The 25,257-nt window shown below is 45.0% G+C and overlaps 1 protein-coding gene across 2 annotated transcripts in view; it reads right to left on the bottom strand.

The window, feature by feature from the left end:
• PNPLA7 (patatin like domain 7, lysophospholipase) overlaps nucleotides 1-25,257 on the bottom strand; it is a 400,735-nt gene that overhangs the window by 164,987 nt on the left and 210,491 nt on the right. For both annotated transcript variants that reach the window (XM_074973884.1, XM_074973883.1), the window contains exon 21: nucleotides 17,712-17,772. In XM_074973884.1, coding sequence (XP_074829985.1) covers nucleotides 17,712-17,772 — 61 coding nt within the window. The remainder of the gene's footprint in view (nucleotides 1-17,711; nucleotides 17,773-25,257) is intronic.

Raw genomic sequence — 25,257 nt, 5'->3', positions numbered from 1 at the left:
GCCTGTTAGTTTGACATCTGTAGTATGCAAGGTCTTGGAAAAAATTTTGAAGGAGAAAGTAATTGAGGACATTGAGGTCAGTGGTAATTGGGAAAAAATACAACATGGTTTTAAAAAAGGTAGATCATGTCAAACCAACCTGATCTCCTTCTTTGAGAAAGTAACAGATTTTGTAGACAAAGGAAACACAGTGGATCTAATTTACCTCGATTTCAGTAAGGAATTTGATATGGTTCCACATGGGGAATTATTAGCTAAATTGGAAAAGATGGGGATCAATATGAAAATTGAAAGGTGTATAAGGAATTGGTTAAAGGGGCGACTACAACGGGTCACACTGAAGGGTGAACTGTCAGGCTGGAGGGAGGTTACCAGTGGAGTTCCTCAGGGATCGGTTTTGGGACCAATCTTATTTAATCTTTTTATTACTGACTTTGGCACAAAAAGCGGGAATGTGCGAATAAAGTTTGCGGATGGCACGAAGCTGGGAGGTATTGCCAATACAGAGAAGGACCGGGATATCATACAGGAAGATCTGGATGATCTTGTAAACTGGAGTAATAGTAATAGGATGAAATTTAATAGTGAGAAGTGTAAGGTCATGCATTTAGGGATTAATAACAAGAATTTTTGTTATAAACTGGGGACGCATCACTTGGAAGTAACAGAGGAGGAGAAGGACCTTGCAGTATTGGTTGATCATAGGATGACTATGAGGCGCCAATGTGATATGGCCATGAAAAAAGCTAATGTCGTCTTAGGATGCATCAGGCGAGGTATTTCCAGTAAAGATAAGCAGGTGTTAGTACCACTATACAAGGCACTGGTGAGACCTCATCTGGAATATTGTGTGCAGTTCTGGTCTCCCATGTTTAAGAAAGATGAATTCAAACTGGAACAGGTACAGAGAAGGGCTACTAGGATGATCCAAGGAATGGAAAACCTGTCTTCTGAAAGGAGACTCAAGGAGCTTGGCTTGTTTAGCCTAACCAAAAGAAGGCTGAGGGGAGATATGATTGCTCTCTATAAATATATCAGAGGGATAAATACCACGGAGGGAGAAGAATGTGGACACAAGAACAAATGGATATAAACTGGCCATCAGGAAGTTTAGACTTGAAATTAGACAAAGGTTTCTAACCATCAGAGGAGTGAAGTTCTGGAACAGCCTTCCAAGGGAAGCAGTGGGAGCAGACGACGTATCTGGCTTCAAGACTAAGCTTGATAAGTTTTTGGAAGGGATGATATGATGGGATAGCTTAATTTTGGCAATTAATTGATCTTCAACTATTAGCGGTAGATATGCCCAATGGCCTGTGATGGGATATTATATGGGGTGGGATCTGAGTTACTACAGAGAATTCTTTCCTGGGTGTCTGGCTGGTGAGTCTTGCCCACATGCTCAGGGTTTAGCTGATCGCCATATTTGGGGTCAGGAAGGAATTTTCCTCCAGGGCAGACTGGAAGAGGCCCTGGGGTTTTTCGCCTTCCTCTGCAGCGTGGGGCAAGGCTCACTTACTGGAGGATTCTCTGCACCTCAAGGTCTTTAAACCACGATTTGAGGACTTCAGTAGCTCAGACATAGGTTAGAGGTTTGTTACAGGAGTGGGTGGGTGAGACTCTGTGGCCTGCGTTGTGCAGGAGGTCAGACTAGACGATCATAATGGTACCTTCTGACCTTAAAGTCTATGATTCTAACACATCTCAAAGAACCACCGTTATTGTAGGGTAGGTAACCATTCTCTCTTCTTCGAGTGATTGTCCACCTGGATTCCTCTTCTGGTTTCTAGCAAACAGAGGACTCCTTGCACCCACTTCCTGATTACAAGGTCAATTTAAAATAATGATTTGAAGACTGCTCTGTCAGATCTTGAGGCTTGAATTAAGAAACAGTGCTGGGTGAATGTGTGGACTGATCCCCACATAGCTGCCCTGCAAATTTCTGGAATTGGGAGATGCCACAAAAGTGGCCTGAGCCCTGGTGTAATAGGCTCTAACCTTCATGGATGGATCCAATCTAAACTAATCATAGCATTCCCTAATACAACAGTCTTTGAATTGATATTGCCTCACCTTTCACCCTTTTTACAACTATCAACAGCAAGCATGGTCTTTCTTCCTGGACCAGAAGATCACCGTATGGGAAGTCGAAATGCCCATTGTGATCTTGGGAGACCCCGCCTACCCCTTAATGCTGTGGCTTATGAAGCCATACATGGGGCAACCTGACAGTCGCGAGGAGCGGTTCAACAACAGGCTGAGCAAGTGCAGAATGACTATTGAGTGTGCACTCGGCCATTTAAAAGCCCGCTGGCGATGTCTGTATGGGAAGCTGGACATGGCAGATGACAATATTCCTATGCTTATAGCCGCATGCTGTATGCTCCATAATATTTGTGAAGAGAAGGGTGAAAGCTATACTCAGGGCTGGACCACAGAGGCTCAGTGCCTGGAGGCTGAGTTTGAAAAGACAGAGACCAGGGCTATTAGAGGGGCACAGCGCGGGGCCATAAAGATCAGGGATGCCTTGAGGCAGCAATTTGAAGCTGAAAGCCACTAATATTTGCTGCTATGCTTGGGGATTGCAGTGTTTGTAATCCCAGGAGGTGACTGGTGCACATGATCCTGTAAGGGGGTTTAACATAATTGCATATTGCTTTGCTGTGCTCTTTTTGCTTTCACTTAATAGAATAAAGATTGCTTTCAAACCAACAACACAATTCTTTTATTAAAAGAAACAAATGGAGGAGAGAGTCAAATGACAAAAATACATCAGCAGGGAGGGGGTTGGGGGAAGGGAAGGTCACCAGAGGAGGAGGGGTCCTGGGACAGCTACAGATTTGTGTATGTCCAGGGATCATACCCAACCTTTTCCTTTGGAGTACAATGCAGCGAGTGCTGCTCTTCAGCAGGGCCAAACTGCAGAGGGATGGGTGTTGAGTGCAGTGGGTAGTGCTAGTCCACACTGCTGGACTGTGAGGAGGGAGGAGTGGAATGCTGCGGGTAGAGTGGAGCCAGGAGGTTGATAACAGTGTGTTAGTGGTGTGGGGGGCGGTGCATGGGAAAGTTTTGTGACAGCAGCTGCAGGGAAGGGCGGGTGCGGAGGTGCTTGGTTCGCAGAGCTAGTATCGCCTGGAACGTGTCTACTTGGCGCTCCATAATGTTTAAGAGCTGTTCCGTGACTTCTTTCTGGTGTGCCACGTTCTCCTTTCGGTCCCTCTTCTCGTTATCCAACCACTCCTGCGATTCCTGTTTCTCAGCGGCGGAGTGCATCATAACCTCACGGAGAAAGTCCTCCTTAGTTCTTCGTGGTCACTTTCTAATTCTGCGCAGCCGTTCTGTCGCCGATAAGGGAGACTGGCCTCCCAAGGCCATCCCTGTGAAGTTTAAATGCAACATTTTACAGAAGCAGTATTGTTTGTAACACTACTTTAAACAGTTTGTAACAGTGCTTTAAAACACAGCCAGTACTCACACACCTGTCACTAACTGGCTGACCCCAGGCAAGCACACATGAGCCACAAGACCCCCAAAATGGTGAGTAGCCACAGGGGCAGGGTAAATCACTCTTCCTGAACCCTGCTGTACGCTGGGCATGTGGCTCTTGGGGAGAGCCAGCACTGTCGGGAGGGGGGGCCTGATAATCATTCCTGTCCCCACACTTTCCACAGGATGTGATCATTATGGAAGATCTCTCTGAGGGTGAGCAGGAAATCAAGAGAGGGTCTTCTCCAAGCCTGTGGCTTCCGTCCTGGCCCCTATGCGGCTCGCCTCTTTGCAGCAATGGTCCTCTCCCCCTCCCACCCGTGACAGCACAGTGGCGCAGGAAAGTTACCCTTAATGGGGCAATAAACAAAGCAGCTCTGCTGTGGAACCCACAGCAGTGGATTGCCCAGTATCTCCATGAGAGTTTCCTGGAGATCTCTGAGGGAGATTCCCATGAAGTGAGGGAGTCTATCAACAGCCTGTTCCGCCACTCAGAATAGGCATGCAGTGGGAGACAAGCCTGCTTTCTGCAACCCTCCTTCCCTCAACAAATCGCTTCAGCAATTCCCCAAATCAGATCCACTTACCAGGGGTCTCCTCTCCTGTTTGTGCTTCGCCAAGATCCAACTGCTGTGACTGGCTAGGCTCCTCCAGGTAGAAAAGAGCTCCTGACTGCATGCATCTCTGGTCTCCGAGCTATCCTCTGCCTCTGGGTCCCCCTCCCCCTCTTCGTCCAAGATTTCCTCCTCCTGGCTTGGTTCACTCTCGACTGGCACATGAGCCAACGAAGTATCAACAGGGGCCTTTGCAGTGGAGGTGGGGCCGCCACCGAGTATCGCGTCCAGCTCTTTGTAGAACCGGCAGCTCGTGGGAAAAGCACCGCAGCAGCGGTTTGCCTCCCACGTCTTGTGGTAGGCGTTCCGCAGCTCCTTCACTTTGACCCTGCACTGCAGTGTGTCCTGGTCATGGCCCCTTTCTGTCATGCATCGAGAAATCTGCCCATAGGTATCCTAATTCCTATGGCTGGAGCGCAGCTGGGACTGCACAGCTTCCTCTCCCAAAATGCCGATGAGATCCAGCAGCTCAGCATTGCTCCAAGCGGGGAATCGCCTGGTGCATGGAGCAAGCACGGTCACCTGGAAAGATGCACTGAGACCACTGCTCACATCACCAAGCAAACAGGAAGGGGACTTTCAAATTTCCCAAGGAATGTCCGGGGTGGGGCTCACGGTTGGTCACCTGAGGGCAGGGCAGTAGAGTTTAAACTGATGGCCAGAGAGGTGAGAACAGGCATTGTGGGACACCTCCCGGAGGCCAATCACAGCGCTGTAATCACCATGGTGTCTACATTGGCACAGCTGCGCTGTACCCCCAGCGCAGAAAGCTCTACGCCGCTCGTCGGGGTGGTTTTTTTACAGTGCGACAACTAAGCAGTTTCTGCGCACTAAGTGGCTTGGCAGTGTGCACACCTCAGGAGTTACAGCGCAGAACGCTGCTTTACTGCACAGAAACTTGCCAGTGTAGACGGGGCCTGAGTTTCCTTAGACCCTTGATAGTAACATGATTGGTGGACTAGCATACATTACCCCGGGAGTCTATGACATGAGAAAAGCATCCAACAGGGATTCTTGGCTCAAACTCCTCCTCTTGAGCAGAATGCTTGGCATTTCCTTTTCCAATCCGAAGCAAACAGCAGAAGAGGCTCTGCAGGATCAAGTACCTGACAATTTATTCATGGTTGTCAGTGAATTGACTGCTAAGCTGCTCCACTAGACCTTTCTGTAAGAGGTGCAGAGCTACTAGCATGATTTGACAACAAATGTATCAGGTCCAGAGATGAACAGTTTTTTTTGGAAAGAGGAGAAGATAGTGCTCCTCCCTGTCTGTTATAACCCGGATTGTCAGTCTGCACAGCAGGGGTAGAAATGCTTTGCACACTAGAGGAATTGTTGTGACTTCTAGTATATCTATGTGAAAACGAATCTCTTCAGGAATCCAGAGGCCTTGGGTTTGAATGTACTCTAGGTAAGCTCCCCATCTGAGTGCAGAGGCATCCTCCACCAGCCTACTGGTAGATGATGGTAGCGAAAATGGTACTTCTTTGTATACCCAAAGAGGGTACTTCCACTAACTGAAGATGAGAGTACTTTTTGGGGACCTGCACCCTCATGTCCATGTGATCACCATTGGGTAGATGCACTGATTTCAACCACCAGTTGCAAGGAACTTGGTGATGTCTGGCATAGAATCATAGAATATCAGGGTTGGAAGGGAACTCAGGAGGTCATCTAGTCCAACCCCCTGCTCAAAGCAGGACCAATCCCAAACTAAATCATCCCACCCAGGGCTTTGTCAAGCCTGACCTTCAAAACCTCAAAGGAAGGAGATTCCACCACCGCCTCCCTAGGTAACCCATTCCAGTGCTTCACCACCCTCCTAGTGAAAAAGTTTTTCCTAATATCCAACCGAAACCTCCCCCACTGCAACTTGAGACCATTACTCCTTGTTCTGTCATCTGCTACCACTGAGAACAGTCTAGAGCCATCCTCTTTGGAACCCACTTTCAGGTAGTTGAAAGCAGCTATCAAATCCCCCCTTATTCTTCTCTTCTGCAAACAATCCCCGTTCCCTCAGCCTCTCCTCATAAGTCATGTGCGCCGGCCCCCTAATCATTTTTGTTGGCCTGCGCTGGACTCTTTCCAATTTTTCCCACATTCACACAGCACATAAAAAGATGGGAGTTGCCTAATCCAGTGGGAGGTAAGTCTAACGAGACAATTCAATTAAGAGAAGGATACTAATGGAGGAAAAAACCCTTGCTGATGCCCTGCCCTTATTAACTCTATTCTCTGAGTCAGCAACAGTGATGACAGTCTTTGAAGATCCTGAGTCCGAGTGTGCTGAAAAGTACAATTAAGTGAATGGAGTCTTTCACCAGCTATGGTGACCTTTGGTGAATGAGATAATCACAGAGGTACAGATATACCTGAATGCCTGGTCTCTTCAGATGAGCCACAATGACTAAAAAGCACTGGGTGAATACCCTTGCTGCTGATAAAACGCCAAAAAGCAGGACTCTGTACTGGTAGGGAGATTCTCCCACTTGGGACCTCAGATATTTTCGGTGTGCCAGGTGACGTGATACCTGAAAATATGCATCAACAGCTTCATAATCCCATTGCTAGCTCCCAGAGGTCAGAGTGTCATTCTGAACTTGAAATAATCACGGATGAATGTGTTGCAAGCACCCTTTTCCCTTTGGGATCAGAAAACAATACGAGTAAAAGCCCTTCCCTCTGAAATCCAGAGCCACTTCTTTTACTACTCTGAAATTTAGACGGGAGGACAATTCTTGATTTAACAATATCTCATGAGAGAGATCCCTGAAGAGGAATGGGGAAGTGGGGTGAGTTGGTAGGAAAGGACTGGAATTGAACTGAACACTCCACGTTGATGATCTCTAAGACCCACTGGCTGAGGCAGATTTCCAACCACTCCAAAATGCCAAAAGGGGTGAGGGAGGGATGGAAAAACCATCCAAAGACTCTATATGGCTCTTGATGATGGCATCAAGCTTGCTGCTGTGAGGTGGATACGGAATGTGCAGTAGAGGACAAAGAGGCAGAGAGTCTTCTGTTTGGGAACTTCTGCTTCTTCCTCAGCAATTCTGATGACTTTTGTGGGTTACAATAATATGTGGAGAGTTCTTTGTCTAAAGCAAAATTACCTTCTCCACGGGTCTGGTGTGCAGACTCCCAAGAAACAGAGAAAGGCTCAAATCTTTCAGAGTGCAGGGCTTCATTAACTGTTGCATTGACTATGTCACAACCTCCAAATGAGAGGCCCTCAATTGTTGTCTGCACCTCCTTGGGTTTTCCTGAAGATTGTACCCACGAATCCCTGCAAATGATGACTGAGGTGGCCGTTGATCATTCTGTGGCTGATGCATACAACGTCGCCTGCAGGGATGGATGATCCACTAACAGTCCCTCAGATACAACGGACTTCGTCCCTGCTTATGTTCATGTGGGAGTTTCTCAATAAGCTGCAATGCTGGGTGTCAGTTAAGGTAATCATACTTCGACAGAAGTGCCCAGTACTTTGCAAGGCACATCTGCAAACTTCATGATGAATAATTCTTCCTGACAGATAGATCTAACTTTTTCAGATCTTTTGTCTCTGAGTTATTTTTGTGGTCCCTGCTGCCTGGACCTTTCATGCACCACCATCACTACCAGAGATCCAGGAAATAGGTGAAACATTCAAACCCACTTGAAGGGACTCAATAGCGTCCATCTTTTTACAGGTAGGTGCCACAGACACTGGGGTCTGCAATAAATGTTTGCTGGTTCCAATAGCCCCTTGTTAATTGACACAGCAACACTTTCATACATGGAGGAATGCAGGATGTGCAGAAGGCATATGCCATTTTTCCTACACTATCGCCAAAGATTTCTGAAGTATCTGCCATGTGACACAGAAACACTCTTCCATCTGCGGGTGTTATTCCTCAGTTTCCCTTTCTTCCTGGGGCATTGCATGAGTCCACACCAGCTACCCTTCTTGAGCTACTGTCCGAAGCTTCATAGGAGAAGGAAACTAATTCTGGAGGGTGTGACACACTGTACCTCAAAGAAGCATGCTGTAACCCCCATAGTCATCATTCATATATGGTTGAGGTATTTTGTACAAAGCATGCCATGTAAGATACTATATGAAAGGTCATGATCTGCTGAAACTCACTGTTTTGTCAAAATATGTATATTGGTAGCATGCATGAAGTTATGAGATTTTGCTATATGTTTGTTATTGAAATATGTTGCGCGTCTGGGAGTCGCTCACTGCTAGTTCTCCAGTGGCAACAAAGGAGGTGACTCACACCCAAAGCGACCATCCTGAGCTACTGACCAGTAGGGGAATTGTAAACAAGAAATTTACAAATTCTGTAAGAGATGGGGCTTGCTCAACTCTGTGACTCAGCAAGGCCCACCAGGACATATTTGGGGCAGTATTTTTAGAGGCACATGGACTGAGGATATAAGATAATGGACAGTGGCATCATGAGACCACCTCTCTCCCCTCCCCCACCTACACTGAAGGCAACAAGAATGCTGGGAAGACAAAGACTTGAACTGAGGAGACTGGTCCCAGGCTGAGAAGGAAATTCAGCCTGCGTCTTAAGAACTGTAACCTACCTGCAACATCCAGTGGGGTGAGAAAAGCTTTTGATTCAACTCTTGCTTAGTCTAAAAGTTTAAGATTTAGAATGCACGTTTACTTTTTATTTTCTTACGGTATTTATTTTCTCACCTTTATGCCTACCACTTTAATTAATAAACTTATTTTAATGTTTTATCCTTCCCAGTGAGTTTGTCTAAGGAGCTTGGGAAATCTGCTCAGGTTACAAAGGCTGGCGCATGTCCACTTTCCTTTGACAAAGCGGCAAACTAATTAATATGATTGCACTGTTCAAAAGAAGTCTTGAGTAGTGTAAGACAGTATATTTCTGGGGTCCAAGGCTGGGGGCTTGAGAGATTTGCTAGAGTTTCCCTGCCTATAGTTCATGAGAGCCTTGTAGAGTATTCGTACAATTTAGCTGGGTGTGCCTCAGCATGCAGATGGCTGAGTGATCACAGCACCGCGAGGGGTTTGCTGCTTGTCACTGGCAAAGCATTATGAAAGACAGCCCAGGCTGGAGAGTTAAGGGGACATAGTGGTCCCATACTTCCAGGTTGTACCCCAGGGATCCCGTCACAGAGGGACAGCTGATGTAGGTTTCCTTGCTGGTTACATCCCCTGAGAGGCCCACTAGGGATAGGGGCTGTGAGCGACCAGGGTGGATACCTAGGAGAGTGCTCTCCTGGAGATCACATAGGTCTATGCCTATACTAATGGTGTCTAGATTCCCTGTCAGACCTGAAGGGGTCATATGAATGTGAATGAGATGAGCGGATGCGGGATGCCTCCCCATTTGCTTGGGAGGAAGAAGAAAATGAATATTTCTCTAATGGTGGGGTTACCTTAACTGGAGATGTAGGGTAAGCTTGAGTACTGACCACCACTAGAGCTGAAAAGCTGATTGGTTCCATGACTATACTGGTAATCAGTACTGTACAGGGGACACTCACAGGCAAGGATAGTAATGATGACTTGGGCTGTGTGGTCAATGCAAGATTACGTGGATTGAAAATAACTTTGTTGCCGAGAAAACCTGTGCCAGGGGCCTCTGTTCCGCAGGAGCTGGTACCAGTCTCGTGGACACTGGGGTCACTGGCTCCACGTGCACTTATGTCAACAGAGAGGGGCTGGTACCTGGCAAAGTGTGGACTTCTGCCTGAGACAGAACCATATGTGCTCAATGACTGAGTTTTGCCAGAGTGTCACAGGGATCCAATTCAGGCTACAAACTACTTTTTGGATCTATGCCTCCTTTTACTAGGTGTTAGAGCTGTTCTCCCTGTGGGAACGATGTTCTTCCCACCCCTCAGATCAGATCACTGGTGCAGGAGGACTTCGATGCTCTGCTAGGCTCAGTGAACGAAATTTTATTGACCAGTGAGCACAGGAGCTTGGAGTTCATCCACATCTCACAAAAGCACTGATCAAGGAAGTCTGTGTTCTGGTCTACAGAGCCCCTGCTTCTGAGGCAACTCTTATTGAGTTATCCAGGAGAAAACACTAAACACAGGCCTCTGTTGCCTTCAGCATCCTCCTAGAGGCGTAAGAAAAGAAAAAACTACACTACACCACTGTACAACTATACTAATATTACTATCAAACTCTCATATTGCATATACACACACACACACACACACATACACACACACACACACATACATACAGAGGACCAGTCAAGTTGCATAGCGTGCTAAGAAGCAGACATGCAGAAGTTCCATCTCGCAGACACAGTTGCCCATGACTCAGTGGACACTACTGGCAAAAAGAATCCAATCTTACACGCATGGGGCACATGCCTACCAGAAGTGGAATCCATGTAGACAATCACTTCAATTGTATTTAAGCCAATCTAACAGATGTGTTAATAAAACACCGAGTAGCTTAGTTCACTAAACTAATGAGAATGTGCCCTTCCAAGAACAAATCCATGAGCAACAGTTTTTTGCTCTGCCTCTAGGATGGCAAGGAACGTGCTGGAAAATAGAGCAGAATCACAAGAGAGTTGCAAAATTATGCCCTCCAAATCTAAGTGCCAGGTGGCAATTTTAATGTGTGCTTAACAAAATACCAAATTTAAACACAGAGGAAGTTGCAAATTAAGTGACATGCATTACAGATTTGCTGGGTTATACTGGGAGAGAACACTGTAATGATATATAAGTTATACAACATTCCCAGCCAATACAACACAACATGCAGGGTTATAGTGATTTTTCCAAGTATTGGAATAGCACAGAACTAGAGATAAGTTACTCTGACTGATTCAGAAAAACTCTTGTTGAGAACCTGTATTCAGTAAGGGTCTGTCAATACAATTTGCACTTTATTCTAAGTGTAATAGGGTCACGGTATTCGTATGGCTTGACTACCATACCAGTGGGGGAAAAACAGCATTCAAATGATAAAATAATTAATCAAATAGATTTAATGGGACCAGGTAATTTGGCCCTTTGCAGTTAACCAGGAAGAATGCTTTGCTTGACAAATACCAGGAGATTCACGGTTATGGTATGACCAGAAACTGTAGAAGTCTAATCTGAGCCCAAGACAGACAAGTTTTTTTAAATAAATTCTGTGTGAGGGAAAGACACTGCCACAGTTCAGAAACACTGCAGTACAGTCGGTATCAAAGCTTTATCAAGACGACTGGAAACAGCAAGGACACATGGGACCAGATGGCTCCTTACCAATGACATGAACTGTAAACTATCAACCGAAAGACTGGCAATCGCTACCAGTCATTTAAAAGTGGACACTTAAAGCTCCAAGACCAAGGAAGCAAACTTTGAAGTGTTTAGTACAAAGAGAATACTTCTTCAACCAGATGAAGTATAGGTATCTGTGATGCATCATGTCCTAGACACAGTGGCATTGTGCTGTAGAGCACAGCATGCCAGTGTATAAAAGGATACTTCTTGGACAGCTGAGTTTGGTTGGCAAATACTGCTTAAATATAGCTCAGGCAGAGGGGAGAAAATATCTTCCATGGTTTATTATATCTATTTTGCACTGAGTACATACCGTACAGCAGTTAGAGGACGTGTCAGACCCAATATATACATCTAAAAACCAAAGCCAAAAGAGCCACAGGATAGAACTGAAGGCTAAATTTCTTCAGCTGTTCTATTTTACACCCACAGCACGCACCCTGTACTCCTGAGGGCATTCTGAGTCAAAAAAAAAAAAATTCTGCACACAATATTCTAAAATTCTGCAAATTTTATTTGTCAAATAAATGTGGAGGCTCCCCCATGGTAGTGGGGAGCACACAGGCCACTGGCTGCACGGAGGTGGGAGATCACTGTGCAGGTCCCCACCCCACCCCCAGGGACACAAACTCAGCAGTGAGGCTGCACCCAACCCTGACACAGTGCAAGGAGCGGGCCTGCCCCAGAAACACTCCATGGCCCTGCCTCTCAGTGTCGACATGCAGGCTCAGCAAAGCAGGATCCAAGAGTGGAGGGGCTTAGTGTGGGGGATCCAGGTGTGGGTTGAGAGGGTTCTGTGAGAGGCAATATGGGTGTGAGCAGCTCAGTGGGGGATCCGGGTGCGGGAGGAATCTGGATGCACAGGAGCTTGTTGGGGGGTTCTGCGTTCAACAGTAATGGGACTCTGCAGGGGGGTCCAGGTGAAGGTGGTTGGGGCTCAGCAGGGGGGTGTCTGGGCATGGTGGGGAAATGGAGCTTGGCAGGGAGGTCTGGGTGTGGGGGGCTTTCTGGGGGCTCAGTGGGGTGGGGATCCAGGTGCAGCTGGTTGGGGCTCATTCTGATGGGGATCCAGGTGTGAGTGGATTGTTGGAGTGGCCCAGGTGTAGGGGGAGTGGGGCTCATCATGGGAAGTTCTGAGTGTGTGTGTGTGTGGGGGGGGGAGGCTCAGCAGGAGGATCTGGATATGACGGGATGTGGATGCATGAGGGCTGGGCAGATGGGGGTGCATGTCCCCATACGGGGATCCCTCCCCATGCAGCTGAGGAGCAATGGGTGCAGGAAGTGGGGGAAGAAGAGGGGGGAGAGTTTTCAGAGCTTCCTGCAGCTGAGGAGAAATCTGGGGGTGGGTCTGACCTGGCCCTGGATGCCGGGAAGAGGAAGTCCTGTCCTCCCCAGCCCAGCCAGGACTAGCAGTTGAGCCCGATGCAGCGTAGGAGCCACCAGGCAGATTCCTTTCCCAGTCCCGCCTCCTGCCCCACAGTGATTTACCTCTCTGCTGGCTGCCCTGGGCACCCGAAACATACTGCTGGGGGGGGGGGTCACATGACTGCTCTTGTGGCTTCCCTTTTGGTTCCCCATCAGAAACTCATTTTTCTGCAGGGAAGCAAAGAAATCTGTGGGGAATATAAATTCTGTGCATGCGCAGTGGAGCAGAATTCCCCCAGGAGTAACTCTTCAAAGGCATGAAGGCCAAAATGGTTGCATCCCTCCTTCAGCTCCATCACAGTTCAAAGCCCATGCTTGCTGAGCACTCTGAAAGCAGGGATGGATGGTGGGTCATGTGATCCGCACAGACTATAACATCTTGAAGAACCACAATTAGCATAGGTTAAGTAACCATTCTCTCTTCTTCAAGTATGTCAGCGTGGATCCCCCTATAGGTGACTGGCAAGCAGTAGCATCCTTGGATGGCTGGACTTAGTTGGGGATTCATCCTGCTTTGAGCAGGGGGTTGGACTAGATGACCTCCTGAGGTCCCTTCCAACCCTGAGATTCTATGACTGAGGTGTCACAGCTGATCAGGGAAACGAAGACGGTAGCACTGCTCATCCAAGCTTGGCATTTGCCCTGGCTGTCATGTCAAGTGCACATTTAATGAAGGTCACAGGATTACTCCACACAGCTGCCGTGCAAATCTCCAAAATCGGCACATTTCTGAAGTAAGCCAACAATGCTGCCGGTGCTCTGGTGGAGTGTGCATTCATGTTAGGCAGGAGAGGTGCACCAGGCAGCTGCTACCAGATGGATGTGCACTGTGTGATCCACTTTAAAAGTTTCAAGGAAGAGACTGCCTGGCCTTTCACAGATTCATACATTCCGAGGCCAGAAGGAATATATGACCACTCTGCCCTTTGTGCCCTCACATGGGAGAGTAAGGAGGCACAGGACAGACACTTGCACAGACTGGACACTGCTAGCTAAAAGAATCTACTCTCACAGGCATAAGGCACATGTGCCCCTTGCAATGGGAGCCACACTGACACGTACTTGAAGAGCTGAACATTCTTTCCACATCAGTGGGACAATCATAACTGCACAAGTCACTTTGTTGGGATGATTTCCCGCCTAACTGGCTGCCACTTACAATTAGAGAGATTAAAATGGCCCTGCGAAGTTATAAATTGGTTGTTACTTTTACTCTCTGATTGTGTCACAAAATGGCAAAGCAAGAAATATCCAGTAGCCTAGTGGGGATTATAGGTTAATTTTAATGTGCTGATGTTTTTAAGCTGTGATACAATGCAAAGTTAATCATAAGAACACATAACAGCCATACTAGGTCAGACCAATGGTCCATTTAGCCTAGACTCCTACCTTCTGACAGTGGCCAGTGCCAGATGCTACAGAGGGAATGGACAGAGCTATGCAATTTAAGGTGATCCATCCTCCATCATCCAGTCCCAGGTTCGGGCAGTTGAAGGTTTAGGGAGCACGGGCTTGTGTACCTGGCCATCTTGGCTAATAGCCATTGATGGACCTATCCTCCATGAACTTATCTCATTATTTTTGAACCCACTCATACTTTTGGCCTTTGCAACATCCCTTGGCAACGACTGACTGTGTGTGAAGAAGTACTTCCTTATGTTTGTTTTAAACCTGCTGTTGATTATTTCATTGGGGGATCTCTAGTTCTTGTGTTATATGAAGGGGTAAATAACAATTCACTTTGTCAATTCAATTCATGATTTTATAGACCTCCATCGTCTCCCCCCTTAGTTGTCTCTTTTCTAAACTGAATAGTCCCAGTCTTTTTAATCTCTCTTTGTCCGGAAGCTGTTCCCTGCCCCTAATCGTTTTTGTTTCCCGTCTCCAAAGTACTTGGTCCAAAGAAGACAACGGAAATTCAATGGAATTCTTATAAATGAGCATCACAGCACAGAGGTTTTCTAAACTTACCAGTACTTAGAACATTATTTTCTTTTAAAACTGGTTTTGTTTTATAGTCCAAGAAGAACAAACAGTAAGGGAAGTTTCCTCCCACCCACTAACAATCAACCCAATTAGTAATCTAAACTAATTCAACCAAGGCAATTCACAAGAAATTTCTCAGGATAAAAACTTGGGAACACCTAAATACTGAATGATTTGCTATTAGGCAACTCAGCAAGATAAGCAAACTACAGATTCATTAAAAAAAGAACAGGAGTACTTGTGGCACCTTAGAGACTAACAAATTTATAAAAGCATAAGCTTTCGTGGCTACAGCCCACTTCATCGGACGCATAGAATGGAACATATAGTAAGAAGATATATATATATATATATATATATATATATACACATACAGAGAAGGTGGAAGTTGCCATACAAACTGTAAAAGGTTAATTAATTAAGATGAGCTGTTATCAGCAGGAGAAAAAAACTTCTGTAGTGATAATCAAGATGGCCCATTTAGACAGTTGACAAGAAGGTATGAGGATACTTAACTTAAGGGAATAGATTCAATATGTGTAATGACCCAGCCACTCCCAGCCTCTATTCAAACCCAAGTTAATGGTATCTAGTTTGCATATTAATTCAGCTCAGCAGTTTCTCGTTGGAGTCTGGCTATGTGGACTCTCTCCTCAGGCCCTACGCTACCAGCACTCCCAGCTATCTTCGAGACACCACTGACTTCCTGAGGAAACTACAATCCATCAGTGATCTTCCAGAAAACACCATCCTGGCCACTATGGATGTAGAAGCCCTCTACACCAACATTCCACACAAAGATGGACTACAAGCCGTCAGGAACAGTATCCCCGATAATGTCACAGCAAACCTGGTGGCTGAACTTGGTGACTTTATCCTCACCCATAACTATTTCACATTTGGGGACAATGTATACCTTCAAGTCAGCGGCACTGCCATGGGTACTGGAATGGCCCCACAGTATGCCAACATTTTTATGACTGACTTAGAACAACGCTTCCTTAGTTCTCGTCCCCTAACGCCCCAACTCTACTTGCACTACATTGATGACATCTTCATCATCTGGACCCATGGAAAAGAAGCCCTTGAGGAATTCCACCATGATTTCAACAATTTCCATCCCACCATCAACCTCAGCCTAGACCAATCCACATAAGCGGTCCATTTCCTGGACACTACTGTGCTAATAAGCGATGGTCACATAACCACCACCCTATACCGGAAACCTACTGACCGCTATTCCTACCTACATGCCTCCAGCTTCCATCCAGGACACACCACACAATCCATTGTCTACAGCCAAGCTCTATGATACAACCGCATTTGCTCCAATCCCTCAGACAGAAACAAACACCTACAAGATCTCTATCGAGCATTCTTAAAACTACAATACCCACCTGCTGAAGTGAAAAAACAGATTGACAGAGACAGAAGTCACCTACTACAGGACAGGCCCAACAAAGAAAATAACAGAATGCCACTAGCTGTCAACTTCAGCCCCCAACTAAAACCTCTCCAGAGCATCATCAAAGATTTACAACCTATCCTGAAGGATGACCCATCACTCTCACAGATCTTGGGAGACAAACCAGTCCTCGCTTACAGACAGCCCCCCCAACCTGAAGCAAATACTCACCAGCAACCACACACCACACAACAAAAACACTAACCCAGGAACCTATCCTTGCAACGAAGCCCGATGCCAACTGTGTCCACATATCTATTCAAGTGACACCATCAGAGGGCCTAATCACATTAGCCACGCCATCAGGGGCTCGTTCACCTGCACATCTACCAATGTGATATATGCCATCATGTGCCAGCAATGCCCCTCTGCCATGTACATTGGCCAAACTGGACAGTCTCTAAGTAAAACAATAAATGGACACAAATCTGACATCAGGAATCATAACATTCAAAAACCGGTAGGAGAACACCTCAACCGCTCTGGCCACTCAGTAAAAGATTTAAGGGTGGCAATTTTGCAACAGAAAAGCTTCAAAAACAGACTCCAAGGAGAAACTGCTGAGCTTGAATTAATATGCAAACTAGATACCATTAACTTGGCTTTGAATGGAGACTGGGAGGGGCTGGGTCATTACACATATTGAATCTATTTCCCTATGTTAAGTATCCTCACATCTTCTTGTCAACTGTCTAAATGGGCCATCTTGATTATCACTACAAAAGTTTTTTTTCTCCTGCTGATAACAGCTCATCTTAATTAATTAGTCTCTTATAGTTTGTATGGCAACTTCCACCTTCTCTGTATGTGTGTGTATATATGTTCCATTCTATGCATCTTACTACATGTTCCATTCTATGCATCCAATAAACTGGGCTGTAGCCACGAAAGCTTATGCTTTTATAAATTTGTTAGTCTCTAATGTGCCACAAGTACTCCTGTTCTTTTTGCGGATGAGGACGAACACGGCTGCTACTTTGAAACCTACAGTTTCATTAGGTCATCCTGCATGCAGATTCCATTTGGTGTGATGTGATTCTGTGCAAGGTTACTGAATTCAGTATTGCTCCCTATCCCTGAAAACCCTCTCTCTCTACAAATATTTGAAGCAGATTTCACTGTGCATGTACATCAGTACCTTTGGGACTCAGTGGTATCAATTACATTTGATTTCATTCCCCCACCCCATTTATCTTACCAATGCACACTCATTCTGTACTTATGAAATTGTTACTCCCTTGAAATTGTTACTCCTGGCTAAAGTGGAATAATCAGGGGCAAAGTCTTATCTCTGACAGGAATTCTCTGTTCTCAAATTTACTGGTGTAAATCCAGCAGTATTCCACTGAATTCAGTAGAATTACTTGGAAAATGTATCAGTGTAGCTGAGATCTGAATCTGGCCCTTAGACATCTTTTCTGAGCACTGCAAATAAAGCAAATAGCCCAGGAAATGTTTCTTACCCCCCTGCTGAAGGCTGCCAAGAATCGTCTCACCCAGCAAATGGATCAGTCTGGTCACAACCTGGCAGGGGGAAAGAAATGAACATTTCAGACTGAATGCATTAAAATAAAATATCCTAACAGATAATGGAAAAATTTAAGAGAAGGGCTTAAATAGAACATTGTTAAGAATTGCTAAGGGTTTTACAAAGCACAACTTCTCCATGGGAAGCAATTACTTCCACTCTGTGATATAGTGACAGCTCATTTTTCTTGTATAAAGTTATCTGTCATTTTTATTTTACACTAACCTTTAAAACTTAAAAAAATAGGTCATTTACAATCTATTCTGCTTTTAAAAAAACTTTTCCGGAAAGACTCCATGTCACATTTTCACTATCTCTCCAATGTGCACATACGGTGAGTATTTAAGAAAGGAAGGGTCATGTGGTAGTTACTGAATACCACTTCATCTGTATACTGTACAATTATCCTGGTCCATACTCAGACCAGATTCCTCATATACAACAAGGAGTTATGGGTGAAGAGGTGGAACACACACATATTCAAAGTCCTGTATACGTCTTGGCAAGCTGAATTACCTTAATTAAACTGATCTGGAGGCACAAGAAACAGGCATGGTTCATTCCAAGGAATAGATTTTGACCTCAACGGAGTTACTTGGGATTTATACTAATATTATATTATATATATATATATTATACTAATTATATCTGGCCCTTAATCTAATTTCAAAAGTGATAAATTAATCTTTACAAGAAGTAATCAGTAGTTCCTAACAAGAGCAATAATAGAAAGCTAACAGTTGTAACACTAAGGAGTGGCTGAAATGGAAAATACTTCGGTTGGTTTTGACACTTACCAATTTATCACTAAGTAAAATAAAGGCAGTAACTGCCTTAGTAAAATTATAGTAAACTACAACTGCTAATATGTAGTAAAATACAAACACTTGGGTTTTTTATATAAAAGCCATTTCCCGGTAAATAAAAGTAGTTTTGACCCGCATGAAGATGTTAAAGAGAAAACTGTCCCCCATTTTGACTTGATTCATCAACAGGATAAATGTATTACTGTTTGCCAGACAAGAAGGACCTAAGTGGCAAGCGGAGCGTGATTTTCTGTCTGCGTGTTGGTGTGTGACTGGCAGTTACACAGCCCCTCCGTCACTAGCATGACAACACTAATGACATCTGTGAATACACCTTCCCTCTCTCCTCCCTCCATGTTGTAAAAATCAATAACTTGAAACAATAAAACATAAATTTCTCCCAAGTGTAAGAACTTCAAGATTTAACCTTAAAGTGGAAAACCTTGTAAGATATCGCAGCTTGATAATTAGTATTGTTTTATACATCCTGTCTAAAGCAGTTTTGTCCCAGGCAGCCAATACCATTGATTAAGCCTGCATAGTTCATGGAATCCCATAATTTTAACAAATGTGAGCGTTAAAGAGCATTTGGAGAAAAACTCGGGGCGTCTCCAACACAATATCAATTACTAATGTCAGAACTGAAAGTAATGGCTGAACTTCAGACAGGGCCAATGTATTCGAACAATAAGTTTGCACAGAACCATATACCTTCTATCTCCAATATTAGGGACAGTCAAGGCAAATAGTCCATATAGAATATAATGGAAATATAAGCATATATTACAGTCAGAAGTCAGAGATGGAAGAGGCCCATTAAATCATCTTTTCCCACCTCTCTGCCAGTGTAGGTTTGTTCCCTAGTGTACATCTTCTAACATTTTATTCAATCTAGTTTTCAATGTCCCAAGTGATGGGATTCCCACCTCCCCCACTGGGAGAGTATTCCACAGCCACAGTGTGAAGTATGGGCCCCATACGGTCAGTTGAATATTACAGAATATCAAAACAACATTCATGGACCCCAACAGTTACAACACTGTGAAATTTCAGATTTAAATAGCTGATATCATGAAATTTATGATTTTTTAAAATCCTGCGACTGTGAAATTGACCAAAATGGACTGTGAATTTGGTAGGGCCCTACTCATACTAGCAGTGACCTAAGGAGATCCACTTTGGTAACTTACCCCTTACCATCAGTTGAATTGTCTCGTTAGAACTGACCCCCCACTTGGTAAGGAAACTCCCATCTTTTCATGTACTGTGTATATATATTTCTTCCTACTGTATTTTCCACTCCATGCATCTGATGAAGTTGGTTTTACCCCACGAAAGCTTATGCCCAAATAAATTTGTTAGTCTCTAAGGTGCCACAAGGACTCCTCATTATTTTTGCTGATACAGACTAACACGGCTACCACTCTGAAACCTATACATACTGGAGTATCAATCTGCACCCTCAAAATATGAATTTACTATAACAGTTATGGAGTTACTATTTAACCATATTTCGCACTTCTAATGCACCTTTCACCTGAGGAGCTCAAAGAGGTTAGCAAACAATTAATACCTGCCACCCATTTATTATTTCCCCCCCACTTTACATAACGGTAAGGAGAGTTATAGCAAAGTTAAGTGATTTATCCAAACTTAGTGGCAGAACCAAGAACAGAACCCAGGAGTCTCGATTCCCAGTCTGCAGCTCCTACCACCAGGACACACGATTTGCCTTACTAGTTAAATCAAATCTTATACCCCTGGAATAGCTGTGGAAAAATTGTTTTTCCAATGCCCCGCATGAGAGAAGCAGGCTGCTTACCATCATAGGATGAGTCACCATGCTGCTGTCATGGAAACATAAGAACATCAATTCTGGATCTAAGATAGGAACTGGTCTGAGATTTCCTTGGAGTTTTAAAATATGCCAAGCATTTTCTCATAAAAAGGCACCGTGTTCTTTAAAAAAAGACTTGGCCCTCAGTCTTCTGAGATGCCACTATAAATCAGAGCTGCTGCTATTCCCAACCTGAGACTTGAGCTCTTTGAGATTCCTCTGAGCAGTCAAAACATGCATTGTAAGAGCCTCCCACAGCAAAGAACGTAGTTAATACAAAGCCCGTGGGAAGAATTCTAACAGTGAAGAAATTCTCAGTTAATTTCCAACCACCTTTATTCTAAACCACAATGAAAGTGTATGACAACACGACTTAGCCAACTCACTCCCTCAGGTCCAGGAGCAATTCTGGCCAAGTGCAACCAGGGAACCACTGGTTTCTTCTCTGGTAGAGAGGGCAATGCCAAGGAACAAACCATCCCTGCTCCTCCTGAGAAATGAGCATCATGAGGAGCTGGAGCTGCTATACTTTCCCCAGGAGAGGAGTGGAGAGCAAGTAGCAGAGCAGCCTTGTTTTTAAGAAGAGAAAAGGGGCATCAGGGACAGGGAGCCCAGGGGCAGGGAGCTGGGAAGCAAAGGACCTCCTGAATGCTCAGGACAGTACAATTGGCCTAAAGGAGGCTACAAGAGTCTAGAACTTTTCAGCACATCTAGGGCTGCCTCTATATTGACAGAATTGGGACTTGTAATTTTCCACCAGGGCTACTCCACTATGCATAGCAACAGTAGATCCTGTAGCGAAGACAGAGCTCAGTCATTTTTAACACAGATTACAAGTTAGATGGCATGGTGGGAAATACACCTGAGTCGTCTTGCACACTACAGATTCCAGCATCACTGCCACCAGCTGAGCTGAACCAGTGGTGAATTCTGGCCTCCATTTTTGAAAATGTAGGCAAGACTTAGAAATCTCAGTGAGGTGGTTCTTTCCCCCCTCTCCACAGGCTGGAGGAGAGTGAGCCGTCTCCTCTTTGCAGGCGGAAGAATGCACCTGGGAATGCAGCATTCACTCATCTCTGTTGTAATGTGCTTTGTCTGGTGCCAGACAGTAGACTCCACTAGCCCAGAGTGTAACGTCTCTGGCGTGCTGCAGTATCTGTAGTGCACTACAGTCACCACGGCACCTGCTAACACACATCCAATTCTACTCAACCGACCTCCTAACACGTAACGGGTTTACAATCACAGCTGTTGGCAGATCACCAGTCAGTTCACAGCCAGCCTTTGCACCACTACTCATGGAAAATCTGTACTTCTAAAAGACAGCTGGTTTGGAATTGAGACTCTCTAGAATGTCAGACAACTTTTGAAAAATGTTAGAAGTGTGCTTGAGTAACCATAGTGTTTGTGGAGCTGGACAGGATCCGGTAACTGTGTCCAGGAGACTAAAAATATCAGAATGGAAGCCTGCACTGATGTGATCACATAACTGTGATATCAGAACAACTCTTTTAAAGATTGTCAAACTGAATGCTACTACAGTTATGATCCAGAAAACTCCTTTTCACGGAGGTAGTTAAGAAATATACCCAGGGTAAAATTCTCAAATGCACCTGGAGTGACTTAGGAGCTTAAGTCCCATTTTCAGGAGAGACTTTGGGACTTCAGAGACTCAGGGTATGTCTACACTATGAAATTAGGTTGAATTTATAGAAGTCGGTTTTTTAGAAATCCGTTTTATATATTCGAGTGTGTGTGTCCCCATAGAAAATGCTCTAAGTGCATTAACTCGGCGGAGTGCTTCCACAGTACCGAGGCTAGAGTCGACTTCCGGAGTGTTGCACTGTGGGTAGCTATCCCACAGTTCCCGCAGTCTCTGCTGCCCATTGGAATTCTGGGTTGAGATCCCAATGCCTGATGGGGCTAAAACATTGTCGCGGGTGGTTCTGGGTACATATCGTCAGGCCCCCGTTCCCTCCCTCCCTCCGTGAAAGCAAGGGCAGACAATCGTTTCGCGCTTTTTTTCCTGAGTTACCTGTGCAGACGCCATACCACGGCAAGCATGGAGCCCGCTCAGCTCACTGTCACCGTATGTCTCCTAGGTGCTGGCAGACGCGGTACTGCATTGCTACACAGCAGCAGCAACCCATTGCCTTGTGGCAGCAGACGGTGCAATAGGACTGGTAGCCGTCATCGTCATGTCCGAGGTGCTCCTGGTCGCCTCTGCTCTAAGGTCGATCAGGAGCACCTGGGCAGACACGGGCGCAGGGACTAAATTTGGAGTGACTTGATCAGGTCGTTCTCTTTAGTCCTGCAGTCAGTCCTATTGAACCATCTTATGGTGAGCAGGCAGGTAATTCGGATTGCTAGCAGTCCTACTGCATCATCTTCTGCCGGGCAGGCAAGAGATGAGGATGGCTAGCAGTCCTACTGCACCATCTTCTGCTGAGCAGCCATGAGATGTGGATGGCATGCAGTCCTTCTGCACCGTCTGCTGCCAGCCAAAGATGTAAAAGATAGATGGAGTGGATCAAAACAAGAAATAGACCAGATTTGTTTTGTACTCATTTTCAAACCCCCCACTCGCCCCCCGTCTAGGGGACTCATTCCTCTAGGTCACACTGCAGTCACTCACAGAGAAGGTGCAGCGAGGTAAATCTAGTCATGTATCAATCAGAGGCCAGACTAACCTCCTTGTTCCAATAAGAACAATAACTTAGGTGCACCATTTCTTATTGGAACCCTCCGTGAAGTCCTGCCTGAAATACTCCTTGATGTAAAGCCACCCCCTTTGTTGATTTTAACTCCCGGTAAGCCAACCCTGTGAGCCGTGTCATCATTCGCCCCTCCCTGCGTCAGAGCAACGGCAAACAATCGTGCATCTGAGTTGAGAGTGCTGTCCAGAGCAGTCACAATGGAGCACTCTGGGATAGCTCCCGGAGGCCAATACCATCGAATTGTGCCCACAGTACCCCAAATTTGACCCGGCAAGGCCGATTTAAGTGCTAATCCACTTGTCAGGGGTGGAGTAAGGAAATCGATTTGAAGAGCCCTTTAAGTCGAAATAAAGGGCTTCATCGTATGGACGGGTGCAGGTTTACATCAATTTAACGCTGCTAAATTCGACCTAAAGTCCTAGTGTAGACCAGGGCTAAGGTCATGTCTATACTAAAAATTAAGTTGACTTAAGTAATTAAAGTAATTGGTTCACGTCCACACTATGCTCCTTCTGTTGGCGATGCACGTCCTCACCAGGAGCCCTTCCACCAAATTAACTGTGTAGAGCATGGTGGGGCACTGACAGCTGGAACCCCATGGAGGAGGGGGCTCCAGCAGTCAGCCCCACGTTGGGGGTGGGGGGAAAGAAGGGGGAGGCTCCTGCTGTCAGCCAAAAGGTGATGTAAGTAGTGCAGCGTCGACACGGACACTGCGTCATCCTAACTACATAGACCAAAACGCTACACCTCTAGTGGGCGCAGAGATATTAAGTCGATTTAGTGGGTGACTTAACATTGGTGGGAGTTACATTTTACCTAAGCTGCTTTATATCAACCTAACTCTGTAGCGAAGACCAGGCCTAAGTCCCATTGACTTTCAATGACACTTTGATTCTGAGTGACTAAGTCACTTAGGTGCTTTTGATAACTGTATCTCTAATTATTTTGCAATGTGATTTCAAGCACTGCAAAATTTTAAACAGAAGCCTAATATCCAAATGCTTCCAGCCCGGCCCTCTTAATATGTTAACAGATTAACCCCATCAGCTCTCCTCCTCTGAGCTGTATATTTGCCTACTCTCAGCTGGCTTACTTCAGAACTGAACACTCTTCAACACAGTGGGCTAAACAGTACTTCAATTACATATCATTTGTTCCAGTTATAATACAAGTGCACAGCTGTGCACTCCATCCGCCCCATATAATTTCAATTTCATTACTATCCCTCTTCTCCAGAGCTCTGTTTGTTTAACAGCTACTCCAGTCCCCATGCTCAACTATCCGTGGTTATTCTGCACTGTTATATTTCAAGGAATCTGTAATTCTCTAGGTCCATTTCCATCTATGAGTTACCTACATGATCTTTCAAGGCCAGAGTTTTAGCCAAAATTTTGTTTCCACTCATCTGTGAAATTTAATTTGCGTTACTGTAAACCATCCTGAAAATCATTCTAATGAGAATTCAGTTCTAAAAAAGATATCAGTGGGAAATGCTGTCTTTTCTTTGTTTCATCTGTAGTTTGGACTGCTGGGAAAATTTACAACTTATTTATTTATAGAAGCTGATTGTGCTAAACACATCTAAATTTAATTTTCCACTATAGATAACTTACTTTTTTAAAAATATTGCTCACTGATCATTTCCATAAAAACCATCCCAACAGTTGATTTCCACATACAGAGACCATCACTATTAATTTACTGGCAGGAAGTTGATTCACAGTAGAAAAGCAATCTTCATTTAAAAAAATACAAACCAAGGATAATGAACAGAATTATGTCCCAGAAAAATTGCGCTCTTTGTCCTATAAAAGAAATACATATCACTTTACAGCAATTTTTGTGTAGGAATAATTACATTGCTATGGTATTTTATAATTAGGCCCTCCCTGATACTTTCAACAGAAATAAGTCTTTGGCAGTAGTAATCATTTTTCATTGGTTAAATCTCAAGCATAGAAGATTCACATATTAGGAGTGGACCTGCTCTAGCCAATATTTCAGAACTTTCACCTCTACCTAGAAAAGTAGGTTTCACCTGAAAGAGTGGCGAAGCTTTGCTCAGAACATTGACATTAACAAATGCAAGCTCCTGGACGCCTCTCAAGGTGAGCACACATC

Source organism: Natator depressus, chromosome 16 (assembly GCF_965152275.1).
Source record: "Natator depressus isolate rNatDep1 chromosome 16, rNatDep2.hap1, whole genome shotgun sequence".
Lineage (NCBI taxonomy): Eukaryota > Metazoa > Chordata > Testudines > Cheloniidae > Natator > Natator depressus.
This window is presented reverse-complemented; position numbering and strand designations above follow the sequence as displayed.